This window comes from Rattus norvegicus, chromosome 3 (genome assembly GCF_036323735.1).
Source record: "Rattus norvegicus strain BN/NHsdMcwi chromosome 3, GRCr8, whole genome shotgun sequence".
Classification (NCBI taxonomy): Eukaryota; Metazoa; Chordata; class Mammalia; order Rodentia; family Muridae; genus Rattus; species Rattus norvegicus.
Genome location: NC_086021.1, coordinates 127,367,647 through 127,390,974, shown reverse-complemented (window position 1 = coordinate 127,390,974; position 23,328 = coordinate 127,367,647). Strand labels below are relative to the sequence as shown.

Genomic DNA, 23,328 nt, shown 5'->3' with positions numbered 1-23,328 from the left:
GAGCTGTCAGAAGAATTAAAACAAAAAACAAAAAAACAAAAAACAAAACAAACAAACAAACAAACAAAAAAACCCACACCTTTCTCTAAAACATGAGCCTACCAAGTAACATTAAATTAGTATAGCTACTTCCAAAAACAAGGTAAAAAACAACTTAAGCAAGTTTACTTTGTTCCTTAATTAAGACAATGAAAAATGGACAAGTTCAAAGAAATTACACTATTCCTTTGTAAATTTTTACAAACACTATAACACTATAACACTCTGACTCTGTTACCTAGACCAAACTCAATTCTGAGCCTCAAGCAATTGTCTGTCTTAGTCTTCCAAGTGGCTGAGACTATATATAGATACACACCACTATGCCGACCTTAACTTTAAAAAAAAAAAACCCTTAAAAAGTTCCAATTTATTTTTCAACCTGTAATAAATTTAAGAATATCAAGAATTCGGGGCTGGGGATTTAGCTCAGCGGTAGAGTGCTTGCCTAAGAAGCGCAAGGCCCTGGGTTCGGTCCCCAGCTCCGAAAAAAAGAACCAAAAAAAAAAAAAAAAAAAAAAAAAAAAAGAATATCAAGAATTCACATATAATAGCAGTTATGTACTTACTAGAAACATGTTACATGTAGACTGTTATCAGAACTAGGATTTACACAAGCTCTTAGGAGTTATTTGTGCAAAACCAAAAGTTCAAAGTTACTACTTAAAGTTAGGTTTCTTAAAAATCATCTGTAATTCATTTAACTAGAACTATAGCCAAGAGATGTTCAGTCCACTAAAATAAATTGATGTTTAGCTACATTAAGAAAAGCAAAAAATGTTTCTCTTACCTGTAGCCTGGTCTCTTCTTCTGGAAAGAATCAAAGGTTTCCCCCTTCTATTACTCATAAACATCTGTCCAAGATCTACAGATGATGAAGATCCCTCCAGCTGTGTACTAATTCTGGGAGACAGACCAAACTCATCTGACCCCATCTTCTTTTTTCTTTTTTGCGCCTCTAGTGCTTGTTGTTTTGCATAAATATACTCTAGCTTCTTCAGGACCACTTCTTCTGTTTTCCCTGCAGGTAAATAGGAGTAAAGCATCACTCTGTGCATGATACCACAAAACAATGAGAAATACAGTTAGTTGAAATCTAGTTGATTTAATTATATTCCCCCAAACTCTGAGAGGCAAGTGATTACAATTCAGAAACTATGATAGGCTCAGTCAAAGCTAATCCTGCTGTAAGCCTGAGATGCCAATCCTAAACCTCAACAGAGTCTGAAAGGCTTGGAGTCCTTGCTAATGCTGTCACTGTACTCTTTCTTTCCCAGAGATGCTTATGTAGCTTACCTGAAAGAGATGATACTTTCCGGATTAAAATACTTCGTTTTCGACTCAGGAGATTTTTCTGCCCTATCAATTTATCTGCCTGGTCTGTTAGTCCTTGAATTTCACTGAATGCCTAGAATAAAAACAGTAACGTCAATGGACCATTTACTTGTACTCCAAAAAGTACAGGAGGCCTACACAATTTATTTAATGAAAGTATTTTAACGTAGTATTTTAGAGAACATTATAAAACAACTAATCATGTTTCAGAAATTGAATAATACATTGAGCCACTGGTTCTGGTGCTGGGAATAGAACCTCAGGGCCTTGTGCATGCTATGTAAAGAGTTCTATCTCTGAGCTACACCCCCAACTCAACAGTACTTGCTAAATTATTTTCTAGCTTATATTTTTAGGGAATGTAGAGAATGATTATTTCCAAAGATCATCACTGAGTGGTGAACAAGTTTTCCACTACTGCAAGGAAAAATATAAAATACTCATGTTCTGCTTAGATTTTAATCAAATTTAAAAATGTTCACAAAATCTGTTTCATTTCAATAAATATAAATGCTAGATGTATACTTCCCCAACTTCTTAAAAGTAATGAAATGATGTTGCTTTTGATGGCCTATATGCAAAGTTAAAACTTTACTAAGCTGAGTAGTTCATTTTCTTTTTAAATATCTTTATTAGATATCAAGAAGTGTTACGGATTATGGATGCAATTATTTGGTGGTAAAGTGCTTGCCTCACATGCATCAAACCATGTTCCATCTCTACTGGAAAAAAATGTGTGCACTAAATTATTTTTGTACTATGCACTTTACACTATGATAAACTGTACTAAATACTTTAAGGAATAATATAGAGACTAGCACACAGACTTAGTCTAAGTTTAAGACATGTATTATTCCTCAGCACCATCTTCCTTTTCTTGACATGATCTCTCACTGCCCTGGAGCTCACCAAATAGGCTAAGCTGGCTGGCCAGTGAGACTAGAGAATCTGCCCAGCCAAAGCTGAAATTAAAAGTATGTGCCACCACATCTCCCTCTCTTTTTTTAATGTAGACTCTGGAGTTATGGAAATCAAGTCTTCATGCTTGCAAGGTAAGCACTTTGTTAACTGAGCTATCCTACCACTCCTCGGCTTCTAACTTAAGACTTAAATATTTGGGGCTAGGGAGATGGCTCACCGGGTAAGACAACAGCACAGCACTTACCTTACAGGCATGAGAACCTGAGTTTGAATGCCCAGCACTCATGTAAAAAGCTAAGCATGGCTGCACAATCCTATACAACCCAAGCACTGAAGATCCCAAGAGTTCCATGGCCACCCAGCCTAGCCATAGAGTCAAGTTGCCAGTTCTATGAGAGACCCTGTTCAAAGTAATAAAAAAGATGCCCAACATCCTGCTCTCATTTCTGCATACACACACATGGGAACATGTACCCATGAGCTTGCTTGCTTACCATCACCACTACCACCACCACCACCTCCACCAACCCCCATCAATCTTCCCTGTTCCCCTGCCTCCATACTTAACAGTAAACGTGAAGTTATTTTGACTTAATTTTTTTTCTCTGTAGTATTTATTGCTTATTTACTAGTCCTGTTTGTGATACAGCATCACTCTGTAGCTCATGGCAATCTTTCTGTTCAGCCTCTCAAGTGCTGCCATACCAGGTATAAGCTGCCATGACCAGCCACTAACTTCACTCAACTGTTAAATAGAAGTAACTCTGCTTCCATTTCTCTCATATGATAATGAATTTTCTTTCTCATCGTATCTGTAAGTTTCTCTTAACTGAACTTACATTTGTGTATGCGATTTCCACAATACTTACCCGATTAAGAATGAGACTTTTGGAAACTTTGGAAGAATGAAGTAATCCTAATGTAATCTTCAATTTTTCAAAGAGATCCCTCATTTCACCACGCCGCCGCCGCTCATTAGCAGTGTGTGTCCGCCGGTAATATGCAAAAGCTTCTGTTTCTTTGTGTGGCTTATCACTCCAACAATCATCTTTCAATTTTGAAGAAATTAATGAAACCTGTCCAAAAAGAAAGTTTCCTCAGAACCTTCCTCCATCCCAAAGGATACTGTTCTAAATACATACACTTTGTCTGGACTTTTGTAAGGCTTCTCAATTGCTCATCGTCCCAATCTATCTTTCCTTATTTCAACAATACCAACAGTATGAATTCTGATAAACACTAATATAGTCATATTACTTCACAGCTCAAGTTTTGGTGATTCTCAAATGAGGGAGCATCTGGAGTTACAGGAAATATCTGGAATAGTTTTTTAAATCTAATTTATCATTAAAACTAGTTTTTAGGACTTAACAATAACAAACCCCCACAATCTTTTTTCTTTAAAAAAGAGGTCTTACTTTTTAAATTTTCATTCTTTATCTACATTACATTCTGACTGCAGTTTCCCTTGCTCCCACCCCTCCCTCATACCTCCTCCTCCCCCCTAGATCTACAACTCCTCAGTTTCCCTTTAAAAGGAAAAAAAAAAAACAAAAAAACTTCCCAAGGATATTAACTAAACATGGATAACAAGTGACACAAACCCTCATATCAAGGCTGGACAAGGCAACCCAATAGGAGGAAAAGGGTCCCAAGAGCAGGCAAGAGTCAGACACACTCCCCACTGCCACTGTTAAGAGGAGTCCCACAAAAACACCAACTATGCAACCATTTGCAATTTATGTGCAGAGGACCTAGCTCAGGCCCAAACAGGATCCATGACCGTTCCTTCAGTCTTTGTGTGCCCCTATGAACCATGCTCAATTGAAAAATCACAATCTTGATTGGCAGAAAAAAATATAAAACAAAACATTTTTTGAGACAGAATTTCTCTGTTTTACAGCCCTGGCTATCCTAGAACTCACTTTGTATACCAGGCTGGCCTCAAACTCACAGAGATTCACCTGCCTCTATCTACTGAGTGCTAGGAATAAATGTGTGTGCCACCACTGCTGACAGAAATGCATTGGAAAAATGTAGACAGGCAAATTTTGGGGGCGTATAGGCCAGTCAGCTAGCCAAGCTCCAATAGAGATTTCCACACTTAGTGAGAGAGTCTATCTCAAATGACATTTGACATCCACCCATGGCCCCAATATCTGGTAAGCACGAGCTCCCGAACATATCCCTCCCCATACAAAATTTTAATATGGGTAAGACCTTTCCCATTTTGTGAAAGGATCAACTGCCACTCTCTTATAAATAAACTTTCTCTCCAAACCTTTTTTTCTTAAATAGACTTAATTGTGCAGGTGGTGGTGGAGAGGGCAAGCATGACACACTGTACATGTGGAAGTCAGCTCTGTCCTTCCACCATGTGGATCACAGGGTTAAACTCAGATTACCAAGTTTAAAGCTAAGCCATCTCACCAGCTCCTTTAGTCAGGAAGATTTGAAAGTACAGTAAAACATGTATTTTTGGCAAACAGTTGCTATTTTGGTAAATAAAGAAGCTGATGGACCTATCATTTTCTTGTGTTGTGGTGACTTTCCTGTATGAAGGTGTGTTCCTGTACCTGGAAGAGAGCTAAGTGCCAGGCGATTTTGGTACTGTCATTTCTATGGATCATCTACCAGCCCATAGTATTCCCCTGAATTTGTTATAAAGAAGAAACTGAGGAAATTGAGAATGTTAACCAATTTAACAGCTGTGAAAGAAACTGACCAAATAGTAATAGGAAATATGTTAGAAGCTTCAAAATCAGATTAAAAAAAAACAAAAACACCATGTTAACAATATAGGTTTAAAGAAAAATTTCTCTATCACCTGGCAACAAGCCGAGAAAATTATAAAAAAAATGTTCAACTTGTTCTTTGTATAACCAAACTCCATTAACCTCTGGAAGTTACCCTAAGGGTAACGGATTATTTCATTGTGTAGAATTTGAAAAACTAAAATTTATACACCTTACCATTGATATATACTCTGGGTTTCAATGGGCAACTGCTTTTAGTTCTGAAAAAGTTGATTCTGTAATTACACATTTACTGGAAGTAATGGCTATTATGGGGATACCTGTATAAAATTAAAACTAACAATACTCCACATGTTTCCAGTAAGATGGAGTAATTCTTTGCAGACAATACAAAGCACATTACAAGTATAACACACAATCCTAGGACAAGCAAGTGTAGAAAGAGCTAATAAAGGAAGTGCTTATAAAACAAAAAAGAATAATAAAGACCCCCTGGGATAGACTAAATAGTACTCCATTAACCTTAAATTTTCTGAACGCTAATGAGAAAGGAACAATAGCAGCTAAAAGACAACAGGTTATATAAAAAATTAAATCAGCCTAAAATCTATAAGGATATGTTAACATCAGAATGGAATTCTCTGTGTTGAGGATACAGATTTGTTTCTATTTCCACAAGAAATGAAAAGCTGTGGATCCCATCAAAACTGACAAAGCTTAAAGGTAAGCAGGGGAGGTCTCCTGAAAGCCTTGTCCACTGACCAGTTACTGTCTTCCCCTGACAGCCAGAGAAACCTGGACAAGAAACATTCAGCACCTCTAACCACTGGCAGGCCTATGAGTAGGACTTTGGCCTGCTGCAATACAGAACCTTTACAATGCAGAGAAACAACAGGTTTAGGAGCAGGACTTTAAGACAGACTATATATACTGAATACTGCATCCTACATGCTCAAGTCAGGTTCACATAGCTGGGGGTAGAAATTAAGAGAATTCAGCAAGGAACTCCAGAATACAAGATGCTAGAAGATAAGACAGTCCAGGAGTATAAAAGGTACAGGAAGCCGTACCCAAGTTAAAGGAAAGAGAATCCTTGTTGTCAGGTGTTTATCTCAGTTGTGGATGTGCTGAGAAAAATATCGGACACCTGAGAACCCTGGGAAAGACATTGGGAAAAGTGGAGACACAAAAAACAAACCACAACAGTAGCATGGCTACAGAAAGCATCCAGAGCAGCTTCAAAACTGGATTAATAACTAAACAAATGGGGAGAAACGTAGTATGATTTATCTTATACACCTGGCTCTGTTTAATGATCTCCAGTTGCTAGTCAACTTGTCCTTTAAGAATTCTTAGCTGTTAGAAATGTTTAACACTTCAGTGTTGGTTGCTTTTTGGATTTCTGGGAATAGGACAGGAAATATATATATATATCTCCAGCTGATCCTGAGAAGGGGAGGGAGGTTAGGGCTAGCAGAATGAAAGCAAAGGCAGTTGGTGATAAGACATTAGGAGACAGTTGAGGCAGGAAAAGCTACGCTGAAGAGATAGGCTAGAACAGGTGTTACAGTTTGGAGCTGCTAGTATTGGGAAAACTGGGAGAATGGATTGTTTAAGCAGACTGCTGCAGACCTGAGGAAGGAACGGTTGGGAGAAATTTAAAGGGGCTAGGCTGGAAAGGACTAGTAAAGAGAACTAGTTACTATTCTAAAATAGTCTTTTTACATGTGTGTCTTTACATGTGTGTAGGCGTGTATACCCGAGTGTGGATGCCAGTAGAGGCCAGAATTATCAGATCCCGATGGAGCTGGAGCAGGTGACTGTAAGCCTACTGTGGATGCTGGGAACCAAATTTGGGTCTTGTAGAAGAACAGTATATGTTATAAACTGCTGAGGCAACTCCCTAGCCCTAAAATAAAATACATTTCCTAAAAAGAAGTTATTGGCATGTATTGAGCTGTAAACATATGCCAACCTTTTACTAAATTGAAAATATGGCTATTACCTCTAGCAGAGTCCTCAGAAACGATGTGCTATTTGTGTGTAGCTTCTTTTGATTCCTAATAATATAAACTTATTTATGCTGTTGCTGACTTCTTGAGATCACAAGAGGATTCTGCTCACTTTACTCTTGTGTATCTTAGCACTCTATCTAAATGTAATTTAGTTTTTCTGCTGATCCGTGACTAACGTGAATATAACTTGTCTATTTTCTTTATAAAATAATTATCAATGTATTCTTCCTTTTTGCAGTTTTGAAAATTTGATTAAATCTTTCATATTTTACTCTTGGGTTGTAAATACCTTAATTTTTAAGTTTACTACTATTACTTTACCTTATGTATATAGGTATTTTGCTTTCAAATAAACAAATCTATTTTCATAAACTATATTTTAACTCCTCTAAATTTATTCTATTCTCCAAGAGGACTAAAATTAACACACACACACACACGGTACCAAATTTGTAAAGAGAAGGCAAATAAAATGACCTAAAATAAGTCCTTAAAAAATTAGTGAGTAAATCTTATATTTTTAATCATAAAACAAATGTCACCAATTTTAGTAAATAATTTCATTACATTCATTCTAAATACCTTTCGACTCTTTTCAGAAGCTTTTTCATCCGCAGAGATAAGGCTATGACACCTAGATTTAAAAAAAAAAGTACTTTTAATATTTTACTGAAATTCAGTAATATCAGATCTATTTCATTTCACAACAATTAGGAAACTACACCATCTCAAACTTCCTAAATTACAGTTTCTTTTCTCTAAGGTATACTAGAAGGCCACAATTTATTCAACAGTAGTTTATTTATAGTGTTTAAATAATTTCTAAAATTACAAATAAATCCATTCATTCATTCATTCATAGGCAGGGCCTCAGTGTAAAGTTCTGGCTGTTCTGAACTTGCTACGTAGATCAAGGTACCTCAAACTCAGATCTGTCTGTTTTCTGCCTTTAAATTTAATTTCTGTTCTTTAGTAGTTTGTGCTTTGTATATAGTGGTTATTCTTGGCTCTTTTATTATCCCAACCTAATAACATGGTATCTACTTATTTTCCAATGTCTCTTAATACAATTTTCTTCAAGCTTTGCACATTTGTTAGCTATATTATATTATATGAGAAATATATACACAGTTGTAATCATTTCAAAAGTAACACCATGTAGCCCTGACTGGCCTGGAACAAGTAATGATCCTCTTGCCTTAACATCTCCAGTACTGGGATTACAATTAGGAGCCACCAGGGCAGCCCCAAACCAATTTTTGATATGAGAATATTTAGACACATCAAAATTCACTTAATGAATCACAATATCAGAATAGTATATTCATTCAGTGATTTCTTTTTAAGCATTCATAGCCTATGGGGCCATATTAATTCCAGAAAGCTTTTATTCCTGTCGCTGACTATTTTTAAAAGGAAAATTTATTTTTAAAATTACATTTTTCTTTGTTGTTGTTTAGGAACTTGAGTTTAAAATACAGGACTTCCCATCTGTCTTCAATACTACTGAACTTTAGTAAATATAACTAAGTTTTAAGGGATTTAAACTCTCACCTTAGTAGGTGACTGAAGGAGCCTGTAAACAGCCCTGGAGTGAAGATAGTCACTTAAGAAACTATCTCAGGAAACAAGACAAAAACAGTTGCCAATTTCCTTCTTGACTCTCTCACATGCCAATTCCTAATCCCTACAGATCTTCCTACACAGGGGTAAGACAACACACCTGAGTTTTCTCAGTGGAATAGGTAAAGTATCTCATATTTGTGCCTCACCTGTTCAGCCTACACAATAACTACATCTATAATGCTTTTAAACTGAAATATAAAGGCGCTAACTCTGTTAAACAGTCAGTTCTTATTAGCGACTATGGACAGTATGTACACTATTTCACCTTACACTCTCAATGGGGAGCATACAGACTTGTCCAAGGTTATTTAAATTATCACAACTAGCATTTACTTATTATTTTAGACAGAGTCTTACTACATAGCTCTAGTTGGCCTAGAACTCATCATACAGACCAGTTTGACCTCAACTCAAGAGAGCGCCTGGCTCTACCTCTGCTTCCCAGGTGCTCCAGCCAAAACTAGTATTTTAATACAAGTGTATCAGTCTCTAAAAGCTTCTTAACTCATATTTATATACTACTTGTTAGCAAAGGCCAAACCAAGTAAATTATTAAATTTACCAAGTAAAATATTAAATTATTTCAAAGTCTCATCTATACTACCTCGGAGAAAAGAAAAACAGAAAAATCAACAATCCCTACAGGAATAATGAAGTTAGTCTGTTACCCGGAGCTTTTAAACAAAACGTTTGGTCTTGTTTCTGTTTCTGAGCAACAACCCAAAGGTAAATACGACTTACTGCTGTCTGAAGGACTGTGTGTGAGCTGCTGTGGTCTTCTTGTAGGTGAAGTTAATTTCCTCTGAGAGCTCTTCTACTGTCTCAACGTCCACCTGCTCATCATCCTCAATGTAGTCTACATAGTTGTTCTGAAATAGATGATTAGGACAGTAGATAATGTACTGGGTGACACATAAACCTAAACTTTTCAATCACATGCTGCCTTATTAAACCAACTAGTGATCTACCCTGAGTACTAATAATGCTGTTTGTTAATTACACAAAGAAACTAAGTTAGAAAGACAACATGATTAGAATTAATATCAACAGCTACATTATTAAGTCATAGATGTACACTAAACAGGTACCACTAACTTTAGGCTGGACAAAGTTTCTATAGGCAGGCTATATTTGATGCTCTGATGTTATTTCTAGAGGACAGCATTTGGGAATGATGCCTTAAAGCTTTAAAAAATATCTTGACTATACATGCTGAGGCCTTGGGTTTAGTACCAATCCCTAATCCCACAAACCCACAGAAAATTGTTTTGAACAGGACTTAATAGCTATTATCTGATCAAATGTCCATAAATCAATACACATTAACTAATATAAGGCAGACATGGAAACGGGATACAACTCCATACAATAAAAGCTTTTGAAAAATTTGTTTTCAAAAGTAATCTCAATTATAGTTCCTTACAATACAATAACAAAAGCAACTGAGTAAACACTGAGCACTGAATCCTTTTACAAAGTTGCATGTGTGATGTGGGATAAACAGGTATTTCCAAGTCCATCTTTAAAAGTAGTGTTCATTATGTCAGAAACTTAAAAAGGCTAATAGACACTAAATAGAAGGTGTCATTTATGGTGCCCACTTTAACTTAGGCATAAATTAAGCAATATACATTAAATTTAGATAAGCTATATTAATCCTAAGGAACAAAAATTAATAGACTCTAAAGTTACTAATGTAGATTTGATTTATAATACTTGAATTGAAAGGGGTATGCTTCCTTCATAGATTTATGACACAGGGTATGTTATGTATTCCAGGACAGCTCAAACCTGCAATCCTCCTTCCTCTACCTCCTTACACCCATCTATTGCATGATCTTTTTTTCTTTAAGATTTATTTTATTATTTATTTTATATATGTGAGTTCATTGTCACTCTCTTCAGACACACCAGAAGAGGGCATACAGATCCCATTAGAGATGGTCATGAGCCACTATGTGGATGCTGGGAATTGAACTCAGGACCTCTGGAAGAGCAGTCAGTGTTCCTAACTGCTGAGCCATCTCTTCAGCCCCACTACTGCATGATCTTAACTGTAGACTTTGTAATTGTATCCAATAATCTCAAGAGAAGACAAATTAATTATTCATAAATTTCCTCATATAATTCAAATACAAGTCTAGCAATAAGTGTAAAGATAATTTTGGCACGGAGCATGAATGTAAACATGATACAGAATTTATATTTTAGAGATCATTCACATAATGCTTTGAATTTTTTTTAGAAGTCAGATTAGTATATCCAAGCAAGAGTAAGAGTAAGGCATTCCACAGGCTCTGCAAAAGCAACTTCACTGAGAGTTGAAAGTCCTCACTAGTTTTAGAGTTAGACTGTTTTGTTTTTGTTTGCTTGTTGATGTAATGTTTACTCAGACTGATTACAAAAAAGTAGACTGTAAAAGTACAATAAGTTGTATAATACAACCATACACACTCCATATTTTTAGATTTATGTTCCTAAAAAGGATTAACCTACAGAGAAAGCATTAGGCAAATGCATATATAAATTATTCAATGTTAGAGTGGTATCCTTACTTGTAAGTCAAACAATTGAGGCACTGGTATAATACAAGGTTAAAATGTTTTAGAAGACTTTTTGAGGGAACCATTTTTTGAGACAGGTTCTCAATGTTGAGCAGGCCAGCCTCAAATTCAAAAGATCTGATATGCACCACCATGCTCAGATATTTAGTTTTAAACTACTACCTTTTTATTTTAAGTAATAAAGCAGTTAGTTATTAACAAGGAAATACCAGTCAATATAGGAGCTAAATATATCTCAAGAAAGAGAGATTCTAAAATATAGCTGGTACAAAGGCTTCTATCATTTGCTCCTGAAGAAGAGTTGACAATTTAATTTCTGTGTTCCTGAAGCAGCTGTCTATGAGCTCATGTTTTGTATCTGACCTTATGCTGTAGTTAGGAAACCACAGCCCACCGCTTACTTTGTAATTTTATTAGAATCCACCCTCATTCTTTCACTCAGGTGTTTGTGGTTGCTTCCATACTACCTCAGCAATGGAATCATTTAACCTGCAATGTGTAAAATGTTTACGATCTGGCCCCTTATAGAAGAAAAATGTAATCTAACTCTTGCCCTATATCACGTCTGGTCCTCAATTCCTTAATTCAGATAATAGTTCCATAAATAGGAAACCTATTAAGAGAAATCTCAAGAAAATTAAAACATAAAACTATAAAGGCTATATTATAAAAGACAATGATCAAAGTCTAGAATATATAAAAAATATATAGAAAAAAACAGAGAATGTATAGTTCCAACACAATACTAACAGATACAAAGCAACTTTCAGGTAAGATTAAACAAAGTATTAGGTGGAACTTTGCAGGTTTTCTCCAAGAAGAAAAATTTTCCTCTAGATGGAGACAACTCCTCTAATTTTAAAGACAAACTTTCATTGTTTACTTTATCTATATCAGATAAGTGTCAATCATATCACAGACAATGTGACAGAAACCACTGGGATCAAATGACTGTAGGGCTTTCAAGGTATCCTTAAAAATTCAACTTAGTAGGCGCTTTACAGCATCTATACTTGAAAGGATCAAACTACCTTTACAAGAGTAATGAGCAAGACACAAAGTGTTGCCTTAAACACTAGTCATTTAATGGGATGAACCTAGGCACCCAAATGAATACATTAGGTATTAGTGATGCTCTGGAAAAGCTATCTCTAGTCATTTAAATCCACAAGGTTTCAGTCACAACAAAAAACGGGCTCACCACCTTTTCTACATCAACCTCCTCACTCTGGTAGCCAGAAACAACATCCACAATCTCATCAATAGAATCATCGGTTTTCTCATTCTCATCTTCCTCATCCTCATCTTCCAAATCCAAAACTGTGAAGTCAGCACTGCTTCTCCCACCATTTGCCTGTTGCTTTGGTTTCATGTGTTCTTTTGAGAGCAGGAAATGACCCTGAAAACGTCTGCTCCCTCTTCTTCCTTTTGTTGCTCTCCTAGGAATAATAGAGAAGGCCGCAGAACTAGAAATGCCACTCCAAGAACCATCCTCAGTTTTAAAAATTCCACCACTCTCAATAGTTCCACTTTTTCCAAGTAATTCAGAGATGTCCCGTTCAGAATTGTCTTGACATGGCTTCATTTCTGTAAACAACTGAACGTCTGCCTCTTTCTTAAAGTCTTGTGAAATTCCAACGTACTTGTGAGTTAAGGGGCCCTTCAGGTGTTTTCTCCATCTCTCCCTAAGACTGTCCTTGCCCAGAGAATCCTCACAATCCTTCTTGGCCTCTGTCTGTGAGTTAGATTTCTGTTCCTTAACTTGGCTCCCCGATAATTCAAATTTACTTTCCTCCTTAGAGAGGACTAGAAAATCATCTGGGTTCTCTGACCCCTGCTGCTGTTCAACCTTCACCTCAACATACTTTTGAGGGCGTACTTTTCTGACGTTTTGGAGTGTCATAATATTGATGTTTTCAGAGCCAGCCCTAACTTCTGGAACAGTCTGTTTCTCTTTTGGACTGTTCTCATTCTTGTTCCCAGATTCTTCATCACCATCTTTGTCTTCATCTGTGTGAGACCCAGTGCTATAAGAGTATTCATAAGGTCTGGTATCTTCCCTAAGACTTTCTTCATCCAAAAGATCACCTCTATCATCCAATGAATTATTGAAGGTATCTTCTGAGGCAATAATTCCTGAGTTCTGCTTCATTATATTAGCCTCAGGATCTACAACTTCATCTTTTGATGATAGAGCTTTCTTAGTTTCCTTCTCTCTTTTGATAGAGTTTGATTCATCTTTCTGGTCTGTATTCTGAGATTCCTTTTTTATCTGAAGGGAAGCAACATGCTGAAGAACAGAGTTAGGAACAGGCTTTTGTCCTGGGAGCTGCAGCAAGGCAAAGCTACCTGACTGCAGAGGAATGAGGCTAGCAGTGCCCACAGGTTGTCCTCCAGTGCTAGGTGTTATTTTGCTTTCAGAGGCTGTTTTACTTGCAAGGTTTTGAGTTTCAGGAGGAGAAATCCGCAGAGTCAGTGTACCAGCCTGAGAGACAAAACTAGATCCAGAGGAAAGCAATGAAGGTGCCTGAGAAATGACATTTACTGTTGGAGAAGACCCAACAGCCTGAATTACAGGACTCATGACAGAGAAGGCAGAGGATGAAGAAGATGATGGAGTCTCCGAAGATTTGCAAGGAGTTGGTAATCGGATTCCCACCACAGATCCTGGTAAAAAAAAAGAAAGAGCTTAAATCATCAGAAGATCAGAATGATCAGAAGATGCTCATACCATCAAGTCTTTCAAGGAATGTCTCCCAGTTTAGGAGACTAAGAAAGAAAAATTCTGGTGTTCCAAACACATCACATAGACAAGAATTTAATATCAAAACTCATCAGAAAGATCTCAAACTTTATACCTGGGTTTCGAAACACCACAGGCTGTAAGCTGGGCTGGGTATTAGAGCCTCGAATCTGATGTAAAGGTAGGAGTTGGACAATCTGCCCATTGGGGTGCCTGAATAGGTTCATTCCACTTGGACTCCTAACCGGTTGTAAGACCATCCGCTGTCCCTGAAGCTGGGGGTTTGGGATTGGTCTAAGCGTAGGAGAACCCTGCTGCACTGGGATCAACAACAATCGAGGTCCAGTACGTTTCACGTTGTTAGGAGAGATCTGTGGGGTAGTCACTGGAATTTGAGGGGCATTTTCTGGAAAACAGAAAAATGAGACGCAATTGTAAGAATTATCTTTAAAAATACATGGATTAAAAAATAATATAAGATCTAATAATGCTGCAAGTAACAGCTTACTTGAATTGTGAAATTAGTGAAATTCTTTCCCACTATCGTATACTACTTATAGCTAAGAATAATCTATAATTTGTTTTATTTTTTTTGAGACAAGATTTCTCTATATAGCTAGCCCCTGACTATCCTGGAACTCACTATGGAAAACAGGTTGGCCTCAGACTGAAAAGAAAATCCCTGGCTGTTCTGAGAGTTAGGATTTAAGATGCGAACCAATACACTTGACTCCTCCTCATCTTCCTCCTCCTCATCATCATAAATTTGGTGGTGATGATCCACACTTTTAATTCCAAAATACGGGAGGCAAGGCAAATCTCTGAGTTTAGAGGATAGTCTGGTCTACAAAGCGACTTTTAGGACAGCTAGACCTATACAGAGAAAGCCCTGTCTCAACAAACAAATAAATCACATTTATTTGTGTGTATATCTGTAATTGCATATGAATCAGAGAACAACTTGTAGGAGACAGTTCTCTTCTTCAACCATGTAGGTCCTAGGAATAGAACTCAGATCGTGAGGCTTAGAGGCAAGTATATTTTTTTTAAAGATTTATTCATTTATTATATATAAGTACACTGTAGCTGTCTTCAGAAACACCAGAAGAGGGCATTGGATCTCTTTACAGATGGTTGTGAGCCACCATGTGGTTGGTGGGAATTGAACTCAGGACCTCTAGAAGAGTAGTCGGGTGCTCTTAACCGCTGAGCCATCTCTCCAGCCCCGGCAAGTATCTTTTATCTACAGAGGTATCTTGCTGGCCAAAGAATAATGCATTTTAAACTTGAGTAATTGCCCAGACATTGTAGAACTTTAGATTCAAAGTAGTTTAAAGGGAAAAGCATCACTTTTTCAAGAAGTACATTTCAAAACATTATATCTAATGAAAAGCAAAGGCGGAACTCTAAATCTGAGTTCACATTTAACCTCAAGAGATTATAATCTAATACTCTTCTTTACAATTAGTCCTATGATTTTTGTTTCACAGCTTGTACTACAGAAAGGAATAGGGTTAGGAGTAAATATCATGAAGTGTATGCAAGTGTTCTTTGGTTTTTAAGTAACAAATAAAGAGTTTAACTTGAGGCTGCAAAGATGTTTCACTGGTTAAGAGCATTGGGTTTTCTTTCAGGACTCAGGTTCAATTCCTAGCACCTTACAGCCGGCTGTAACTCTAGTTCCAGGGAATATGATCTCTGTTCTGGCTTCCGTAGGCATTGCACACATGTGGCACACAAACACACATGCAAACAATAACCGTACACATGAAATTAAAACAATTTTTTCTTAAAAACTACAAAGAAAAGCTTAAACATTTGTGGAAATAATCTTTAAAAAAAAAACAAACAAACCTCCTAGTCCAATGGTATGAAACTAAAAGATATCAAAGAAGCAGAGAAATAAAGCCTGCTTAGAGAGAAGCAAAAAGGTTGGTTTTTTGTTTTTTGTTTTTGATTTTTTTTTAAAAAGTAAAAAATTAATTCAGAAAATGTGAATTAAAAGACATTTCAAGCTGGGTGGTGGTTGAGCCTAAGGCAGGATGATATGAGTTTGAGGCCAACCTGGTCTACAGAGCAAGTTCCAGGGCAGCCAGAGACACAAAGAAAAACCTGTCTTGAAAAACAAGAACAGTAAAGACATTTCAAACCATTATTAGTAGTAAATGAGGCTTATTGTTTAGAAGAGCTATTTGGAAATAGAAGATAAGAAAAGACTATTTTTTAGTGTTAGTTCTGGGGTAAAGAAATAGGTATAATACTCATAGTAAGTACAAATAAAACTGATCTAATTAGTTCGCTTATCTGATATTGGCAATAAAATATGTTAAGTTTGCCAATTTACTACCTGTAAAAATAATACTTTGCAATTTGAACAAAAATATGCATCTGGGGGCTAGAGAGATGGCTCAAAAATTGCTGCTCTTGTAGAAGACAGGATTTCCTGGAAATCATATTGAGAAGCTCAAAAGAAATCCAGGGAATCTAAAGGCCCTCCTACCCTCCAAGAACATAAACATAAAGGGAGATAGACACCCCCTACACACACACACACACACACACACACACACACACACACACACACACACACACTTTTAAAAAAAAACATGCATATAGTGGCTAAAGAGACTGCTCGTGTTTAGAGCACTAGCTGCTCTTCTAGAGGTAGCTGAACTGAAATATAAAAGATCAGGAGATAGAGACAGCTCAGCACTTGTTGCTTTTGCAGAAGACCTGGGTTCAGAGGATCTCACACCCTCTTTTGAATTCTGAGGGTAAGAATGCGGTCCACTAACATGCACAGATACATCAAATATATGCATAAAATAAAAAATTTAAAAACTAGCAAAATAAGCTGGTATTATGGTACATACCTTTAATTCCAGCACTCAGGAGGCAAAGGCAGGCAAAATCTCTGTGAGTTTGAGGCCTGCCTGGTCTAAAAAGCCAGAGCTCTGTTACATAGATAAACCCTGCCTCAAAAAACAAACCAAAACAAAAGCCAAAATAAAGTTTATCAAAATAAGTTAAGTATATTACGCTAAATTCTTTTAACCTAATCCCACTTAAATCTGGGGTTGGTGAGATGGCTAAGTGGTCAAGAACACTGGCTTCTCTTCCAGAGGACCCAGGTTCAGTTCTCAGCCCCTCCAAGGTAGTTCATAACCAGTTGTTTGTAATTTAATTCTCAGGGATCTGATAACTTCTGGTCGCTGTGGGTACTGCAAGAAAATGATGTACATGCAGGTAACACTCATAACGTTAAAACAATTTTTATTTTGTTTGAGACGGGGTTTCTCAGTGTATGTAGCACTGGTGTCCTGAAGTCACTCTGTAGACCAGGGTGGCCTCAAACTCAAGAGATCCACCTCTGCCTCCTAAGTGCTGGGCTTAAAGGCCTGCACAACCACTGCCAGGCTAAAATAAATTTTTAAAAAAGAGAAAGAAAATATAAATTTATTTAAAAAGTTGATGAATACAAAATATAAGTACTAAACATAGAAATGTGTCTCCTCATCTCTTATTAGTTACATCTGTATCAGTTTATGTGGACTGTCAACTTGATGGGATTTAGAAATACCTCGGATAACGACAGCCTTATGGCCATGTCTGTGAGGTTATTCCTTGGGAAGTTTAACCAAGGAGGGAAAATCCATCATGAATGTGGATGACACCACCCCGCAGGTTTGGGTCCTGGATAGTATAAAAGGCATTAAGTTCCAGACACACAGTGACATAGTGACTCATACTCCTGTTGCCATGGTTTTCCTGACTACTAAAGACTGTACTTTTGGTTGGGGATTTAGCTCAGTGGTAGAGCGCTTGCCTAGCAAGTGCAAGGCCCTGGGTTCGGTCCTCAGCTCCGGGGGGGAAAAAAATAAAAAGACTGTACTTTTAAAACCATGAGCCCAAATAAGCCCTCTATTACTTGCTTTTTTGGTCAGGTTGTTTTATCAACTAAGTATAATAATGAGAGCTAGAAATGAACCTGACACCTTTTAGGAAAGCAGGCAAGCAGGTCAGCCGGCCTCCAGTGACACACAAACAGGCAAAAGACTATATACATAAAATAAAAATTTAGAAAAACATCAAAATATAACACTATGGGAAAATGTCACTTGCTGTACATTTTCTTTTTTTTCTTTTTTTTTTTTTGGGGGGGGGGGTTCTTTTTTTCGGAGCTGGGGACTGAACCCAGGGCCTTGCGTTTCCTAGGCAAGTGCTCTACCACTGAGCTAAATCCCCAACCCCGCTGTACATTTTCTTATAATTGCAGAAACATTTTCTTAGAAAGGGAGGGAAGGAGAGAGGGGCAAAGAAAAAAGTAACTCACCCAGCAGCTGTAGATGAAGTTCCCTCCTTAGAGATGTATAACTGTAGCTCTCATCATATAGCCTTTTATTTGCTCTTTCTCCCATGTCTCTTTAAAGACTGTTCTTTTAAATGGCTCAGAGCTCTGGTCCTATTTACATCATTTTGTGCCCTTCAGCCACCATCTCCACTTTGTTTTTGAGTGTTAGTATTCCCTGGATTAAACTTTAGTCTTATTAACCTATCAATTAGATAATCTCCTGAAGACAGTTGATTTCCTGTACTAAGGAATCTGGCTACAGAACTGTATAGACAATGGTCATTGCTAATCCTACAACTAGCCATATGCTCTGGTATTGTTAGGGTTCGGTTTTGTAGAATTTTAAAGTTTTAGGAATGTTAACATGTCATACTATCACTGAAACTTGAAAATGTATCAGGCTATCTAAACTGTAGCCTGAATGCATCTCAAGATAGTTATGAATACAGCTCAATGCAGTTAAAAATGACAAACATCCAAACTAGAAACTCCTAATTTTATTATAACTGGAAAATTCTAAGAACTAGTCCTTACCTGGTCTCTGGCTCACTGGTGGACTTCCATTAATTCCTGAGAGTATAATAGGTACAGAACTCAGTGATGAAGTAGGTGTGGTTACCACGGAGGAAGATGCAGCTGTGGTCACCATGACTATGGAAGTAGAGGCAGTGGAAGCAACAGGAAGAGTTATGGTTGGAGATGCTACCAATGGTTTAGGAAACGAAACTGAAGCCACAGGGCTAGTAGTTATCCCAGTCGTTTTGGTAAGGTTCACAGTGGCTGTAGACTGGGTAGATGTTACAGGGGTAGTGTTATTAGTTTCAGAGATCTCAACAACCCCAGCAGTGGAGGCACTAGAAGAATAAGTAGCTTCTTTAGCTCCCATATCAGAATTAGCAGTCAGAGACGGCACAGCAGTAACATTTTCTAAAACCACTTGAGGGGAAGTAGTGACAGCAGCAGTTACAGTGCTGCACACCTGAACTTGCTCAGAAGAAACCACAGGTGCGACGACCATTACTGGAGATGGCCTGATACTGAACTTCTGTGGCCCTGTAAGGGGTTGAGGTGTGCGAACTCCAGGTATCTTCTGCTGTAAGGCGCCAACTTTGCTCATCACAAATTGTGTGAACACACCACCAGGAGAGGGCCGAGCTGCTGCAAATAAAAATTTGCAGGTCAAAATCTTCATTTTCTCTTATTGTGCCCTCCTACTAAGTGATTGTGCTTATAACATTAGTTGTGTCCTCTGGGTCAATTTCTTAAAGGTAAAACCCACTTCTAAGTACCAATTACTACCCACAAAAATCAAACACTGTCCTCCACCAAAAACAAAGCTTTAAAATTCTATTTTTGATTTTTGTATTCTGAGACAGGGTCTCTCTATAGACCTGGCTGTCCTGAACTCACTCCGTAAATCAGGCTGCCCTCAAACTCAAGAGATCTACCTGCCCCCAACTCCTGAGTGCTGGAATTAAAGGCATGAGATACCACTGCCCAGCTATAATTCTAATTTTTAAACAAACAAACAAAAAACAAACTAATTAAATAATTAAAATTGAATGCTCTGACTAAAACTTCTTTAGGCTATACAATATATCTCAATTCTTAGGACACTTAAAAAAAATGAGAGCAAACTGAACCCAGTGGATCACACATGTAGTCTTAGCACCAGGGAAGCAGAGGCAGAGGCAGAGGCAAGTAGATCTCTGTGAGTTTGGGGTCAGCCTGGTGTACAATAATGAGTTTCTGGACAGCCAGGGCCACATAGAAACCATGTCACAAAACACACACACAAAACAAGTTACTAACCTTATCACCTAAAACAGATGAAAAGGGGAAGGACAAGATTCCCAGCACACACCCTTACTTTCCCCATTGAAAATTTAAAGTATGTTTCTAACATTTCCCTCTTGCCTCAGCAGCTCCTTCTTTTACAAGATAGTTAAGTACTATATAATTTTTAAAATATAAACACATTTTTAAAAGAAGAGTAAGGCTGCTTTGTTTTAAATTCTAACTAAAGCTGCATTCTAAAGAGGCATAAATAGGTCTCTTAAGAGCATTAACTGCCCATCTTCACTCCAGCCTTCAGTCATATTTCAATTTCCTGTTAGAAGAATAAAAATGAAGACAAATTGACACCTTTACTTAACATTCCTAAAGGTATTTGAAACAAGAAAAGAGAATTCCATAAACTAGCCATACAACTTTCAACTAAAACAATGTTTCACGATTTAATACAGACCACACTACTAAACTGTTAGGCAAAAGTTTTCATACACAAGACAGAAACATACAGAATGCTGCATTATTTTAAAATTTTTGTTTTACAAGAGCTTTTTATTTCTAGCTTATACTAACCCATTCTACTAGCTCTTGTTTGCTTCTTAGATGTTTAAGTATAGGGAATATGCATATGACTAATATTAAAAACCTCAACCATCTGGAAAAATAAAGAAAATATTTTAAAGCAAAACCTTGGTTTTTCTATGTTAATATAGTCTCAAACTAAAATTTAATTCATATCATAAGTCATCAGAAGAATTATTTTTAAAATATTTAAGGGTATTAATAGTAACACCAAATTCTGTATTTTGCTACTTTTATAACCTTCCTATTATATTCACTGGCCAAGACTAAATTACAGGCCTTTCCAAATCATATGCATTCTCTTAACTTACCAATTGGCCTTTTTGCTGGAACAAATGCCTTCAGATTCTTCCCAGAGCGATTTGTTGTTGGGCCAGAGGATGCCATTTTGGAATTGGATGTTGAAGGCAACAGGGTGCGTGGTTTCCTGGATGCAGCCACCTTGGCATTGGATGCTACCTTGGAGATGACAGTACTGAGGGTTGAGAGGTCCAGGACTGAGGGTCGCAACCTGCCTGTGATATAAGCAGCTAGCCTATTGGCTGGATGCAATGCCCCCATCTGTCCCAATAGCAACTTAGCCTGCGGGTAACTCTTACCATTAACCTGAAACAAGTGGCAAAGAGAAATTCTGTAAAGATAAAATTCTCTTGCTAGCTCCTCTCCCTTGACAGGGGTTTCATTTTTATAAGGTGTTTTAAAGTCTATGCTTTAGATGTAAATGGGAAAAAGAAATGAAGCTTTTCTATTCAGGAGTCTCAATAACTAGATGTTGTCATCTGATAGCTGAACTAACTTCAACTGCACTTATAGTTGGGAATAGAGAATTCTTAGAGACTAAACTCATTTCTGCATTATAGATATGTAAAAGATTAACTATATCTAACAATTCATCTAATTATTTTACTTTAATAAGCAACTATGGTTATTAATGAATCAGCAAAAAGATTAACCATGATCCACAGAATCTCTGAGACCAGAGAAGTACAAAAGCCATAACATGAGGTCTTTTTATGTATCCTTCATATTTTAAAAAAATAAAATCTGCTTTTGAAGTTACAGGACACTGACTGTTATAAGAACCTACGCTATTAAAGTCACACCAGTTTTTGTTTTTCTATAATCTTAAGATTTTATTTTTTATTTTATGTGTATGAGTGTTTGTCTGTGTACCATGTACATGCCTGGTGCCCACAAGGCCATAAGGGGACACTAAAATTACAGACCACTCACTGTAAGCCACCGTTCTAAGTGCTGATAATTGAACCAGGGTCCTCTGGAAGAGCAGTCAGTGCATTTTTTTTTTGTTGTTGTTGTTGTTCTTTTTTTCGGAGCTGGGGACCGAACCCAGGGCCTTGCGCTTCCTAGGTAAGCGCTCTACCACTGAGCTAAATCCCCAGCCCCTCAGTCAGTGCTTATAATTGCAAAGTCCTACCTGTTGCCCCAGTTTTTGGTTTTCAAAAGGGGGCAACTCTAAAGATATTTTAAACAGAACATGCTCAAAATAAAATGTTGGCACAAACTCAGACTATTTCTGCATGCAGTCACTAAATAAAAGAATAAATGAGGTATACATTTTTTGTGCTGTCTGAGTTGATAACTGCTCATTTTAGGCAGCAACTTACAAATGCGTGTGTGTGAACACAGAGGCCTCCATAGTCTCTCACTCATGTTTTCTAGTCATATACTAACAGGTAGCATTTGGAGAACATAACCTTTTTTGTCTCCTCATCATTTACAAATAGTAGATAGAAAATGGAGCTATCTAGTATTCAAATTTATAGGGGAAGAGTAAAGAAACTATCTATAGTAACCCACTCCAAAACTTAAAATTATTCTTTGCTACTTAATTTTGATTATTCTCAGGAAGATTAGCAACCTCAATCCTTCATATTAGATATCAAAAAGAAAAAAGGGGGGAGGATTTTTTTCATCCAAAAGTAAATAATACTAGTTTTTTTAGCTGTACAGACTCTACCTGTTATAGAAGATTATTTATTATCTTCCCTATAGTCTACACAGGTTAAGCATTTCTTATCCCAAATTCCTGGGATAAAAAAGAACCATTTCAAATTCTCAGACATACATAGTAAGCTGTCTTGAAGACAAGATCCAAGTCAAGCACAAAAGTTATTTAGGTTATATATAATTATATATACATAAGAACCATAGGTAACTTTACATAATAGTATTTAGTGTGCTAGCATTCTGATTATAACCCATCACAAGAAGGCAGTTGTGGAATTTTCTATTTGCTGGCGATCATAATGTCAAATTTAGGTATGGGGATTAACAATGTTCAAAATGAGACTGGAGAGATGGCTCAGCAGTTAAGAGCACTGACTGCTCTTCCAGAGGTCCTGAGTTCAATTCCCAGCAACCACATGGTGGCTCACAACTATCTGTAATGGGATCCAATGCTCTCTTCTGGTGTGTCTGAAGACAGCTACAGTGTACTCATATACATAAAATAATCTTTAAAAAAAACAATGTTCAACATGTATTACAAACTGACTGTGCATTCAAGTTATACAGTTGATTTTGTTTCTTTTAGTTTTTTAAGACAGGGTTCCTCTGTGTAGCCAAAGCTATCCTGAAACTTACT

General features: G+C 37.1%; 1 protein-coding gene across 17 annotated transcripts in view; it reads right to left on the bottom strand.

Moving 5' to 3' along the window:
- Mga (MAX dimerization protein MGA) overlaps nucleotides 1-23,328 on the bottom strand; it is a 96,137-nt gene that overhangs the window by 5,720 nt on the left and 67,089 nt on the right. For 6 of the 17 annotated variants that reach the window (XM_008762120.4, XM_006234799.5, XM_006234798.4 and 3 more), the window contains exons 14-22: nucleotides 21,035-21,329; nucleotides 18,885-19,508; nucleotides 14,115-14,405; nucleotides 12,461-13,923; nucleotides 9,434-9,561; nucleotides 7,649-7,700; nucleotides 3,165-3,371; nucleotides 1,336-1,447; nucleotides 830-1,060 (exon numbers count right to left, since the gene is read on the bottom strand). In XM_008762120.4, coding sequence (XP_008760342.1) covers nucleotides 830-1,060; nucleotides 1,336-1,447; nucleotides 3,165-3,371; nucleotides 7,649-7,700; nucleotides 9,434-9,561; nucleotides 12,461-13,923; nucleotides 14,115-14,405; nucleotides 18,885-19,508; nucleotides 21,035-21,329 — 3,403 coding nt within the window. Of the gene's footprint in view, nucleotides 1-829; nucleotides 1,061-1,335; nucleotides 1,448-3,164; nucleotides 3,372-7,648; nucleotides 7,701-9,433; nucleotides 9,562-12,460; nucleotides 13,924-14,114; nucleotides 14,406-18,884; nucleotides 19,509-21,034; nucleotides 21,330-23,328 lie in introns of those variants that run through there. The other 11 variants (XM_063284964.1, XM_063284963.1, XM_006234800.5 and 8 more) reach the window with 7 other exon arrangements.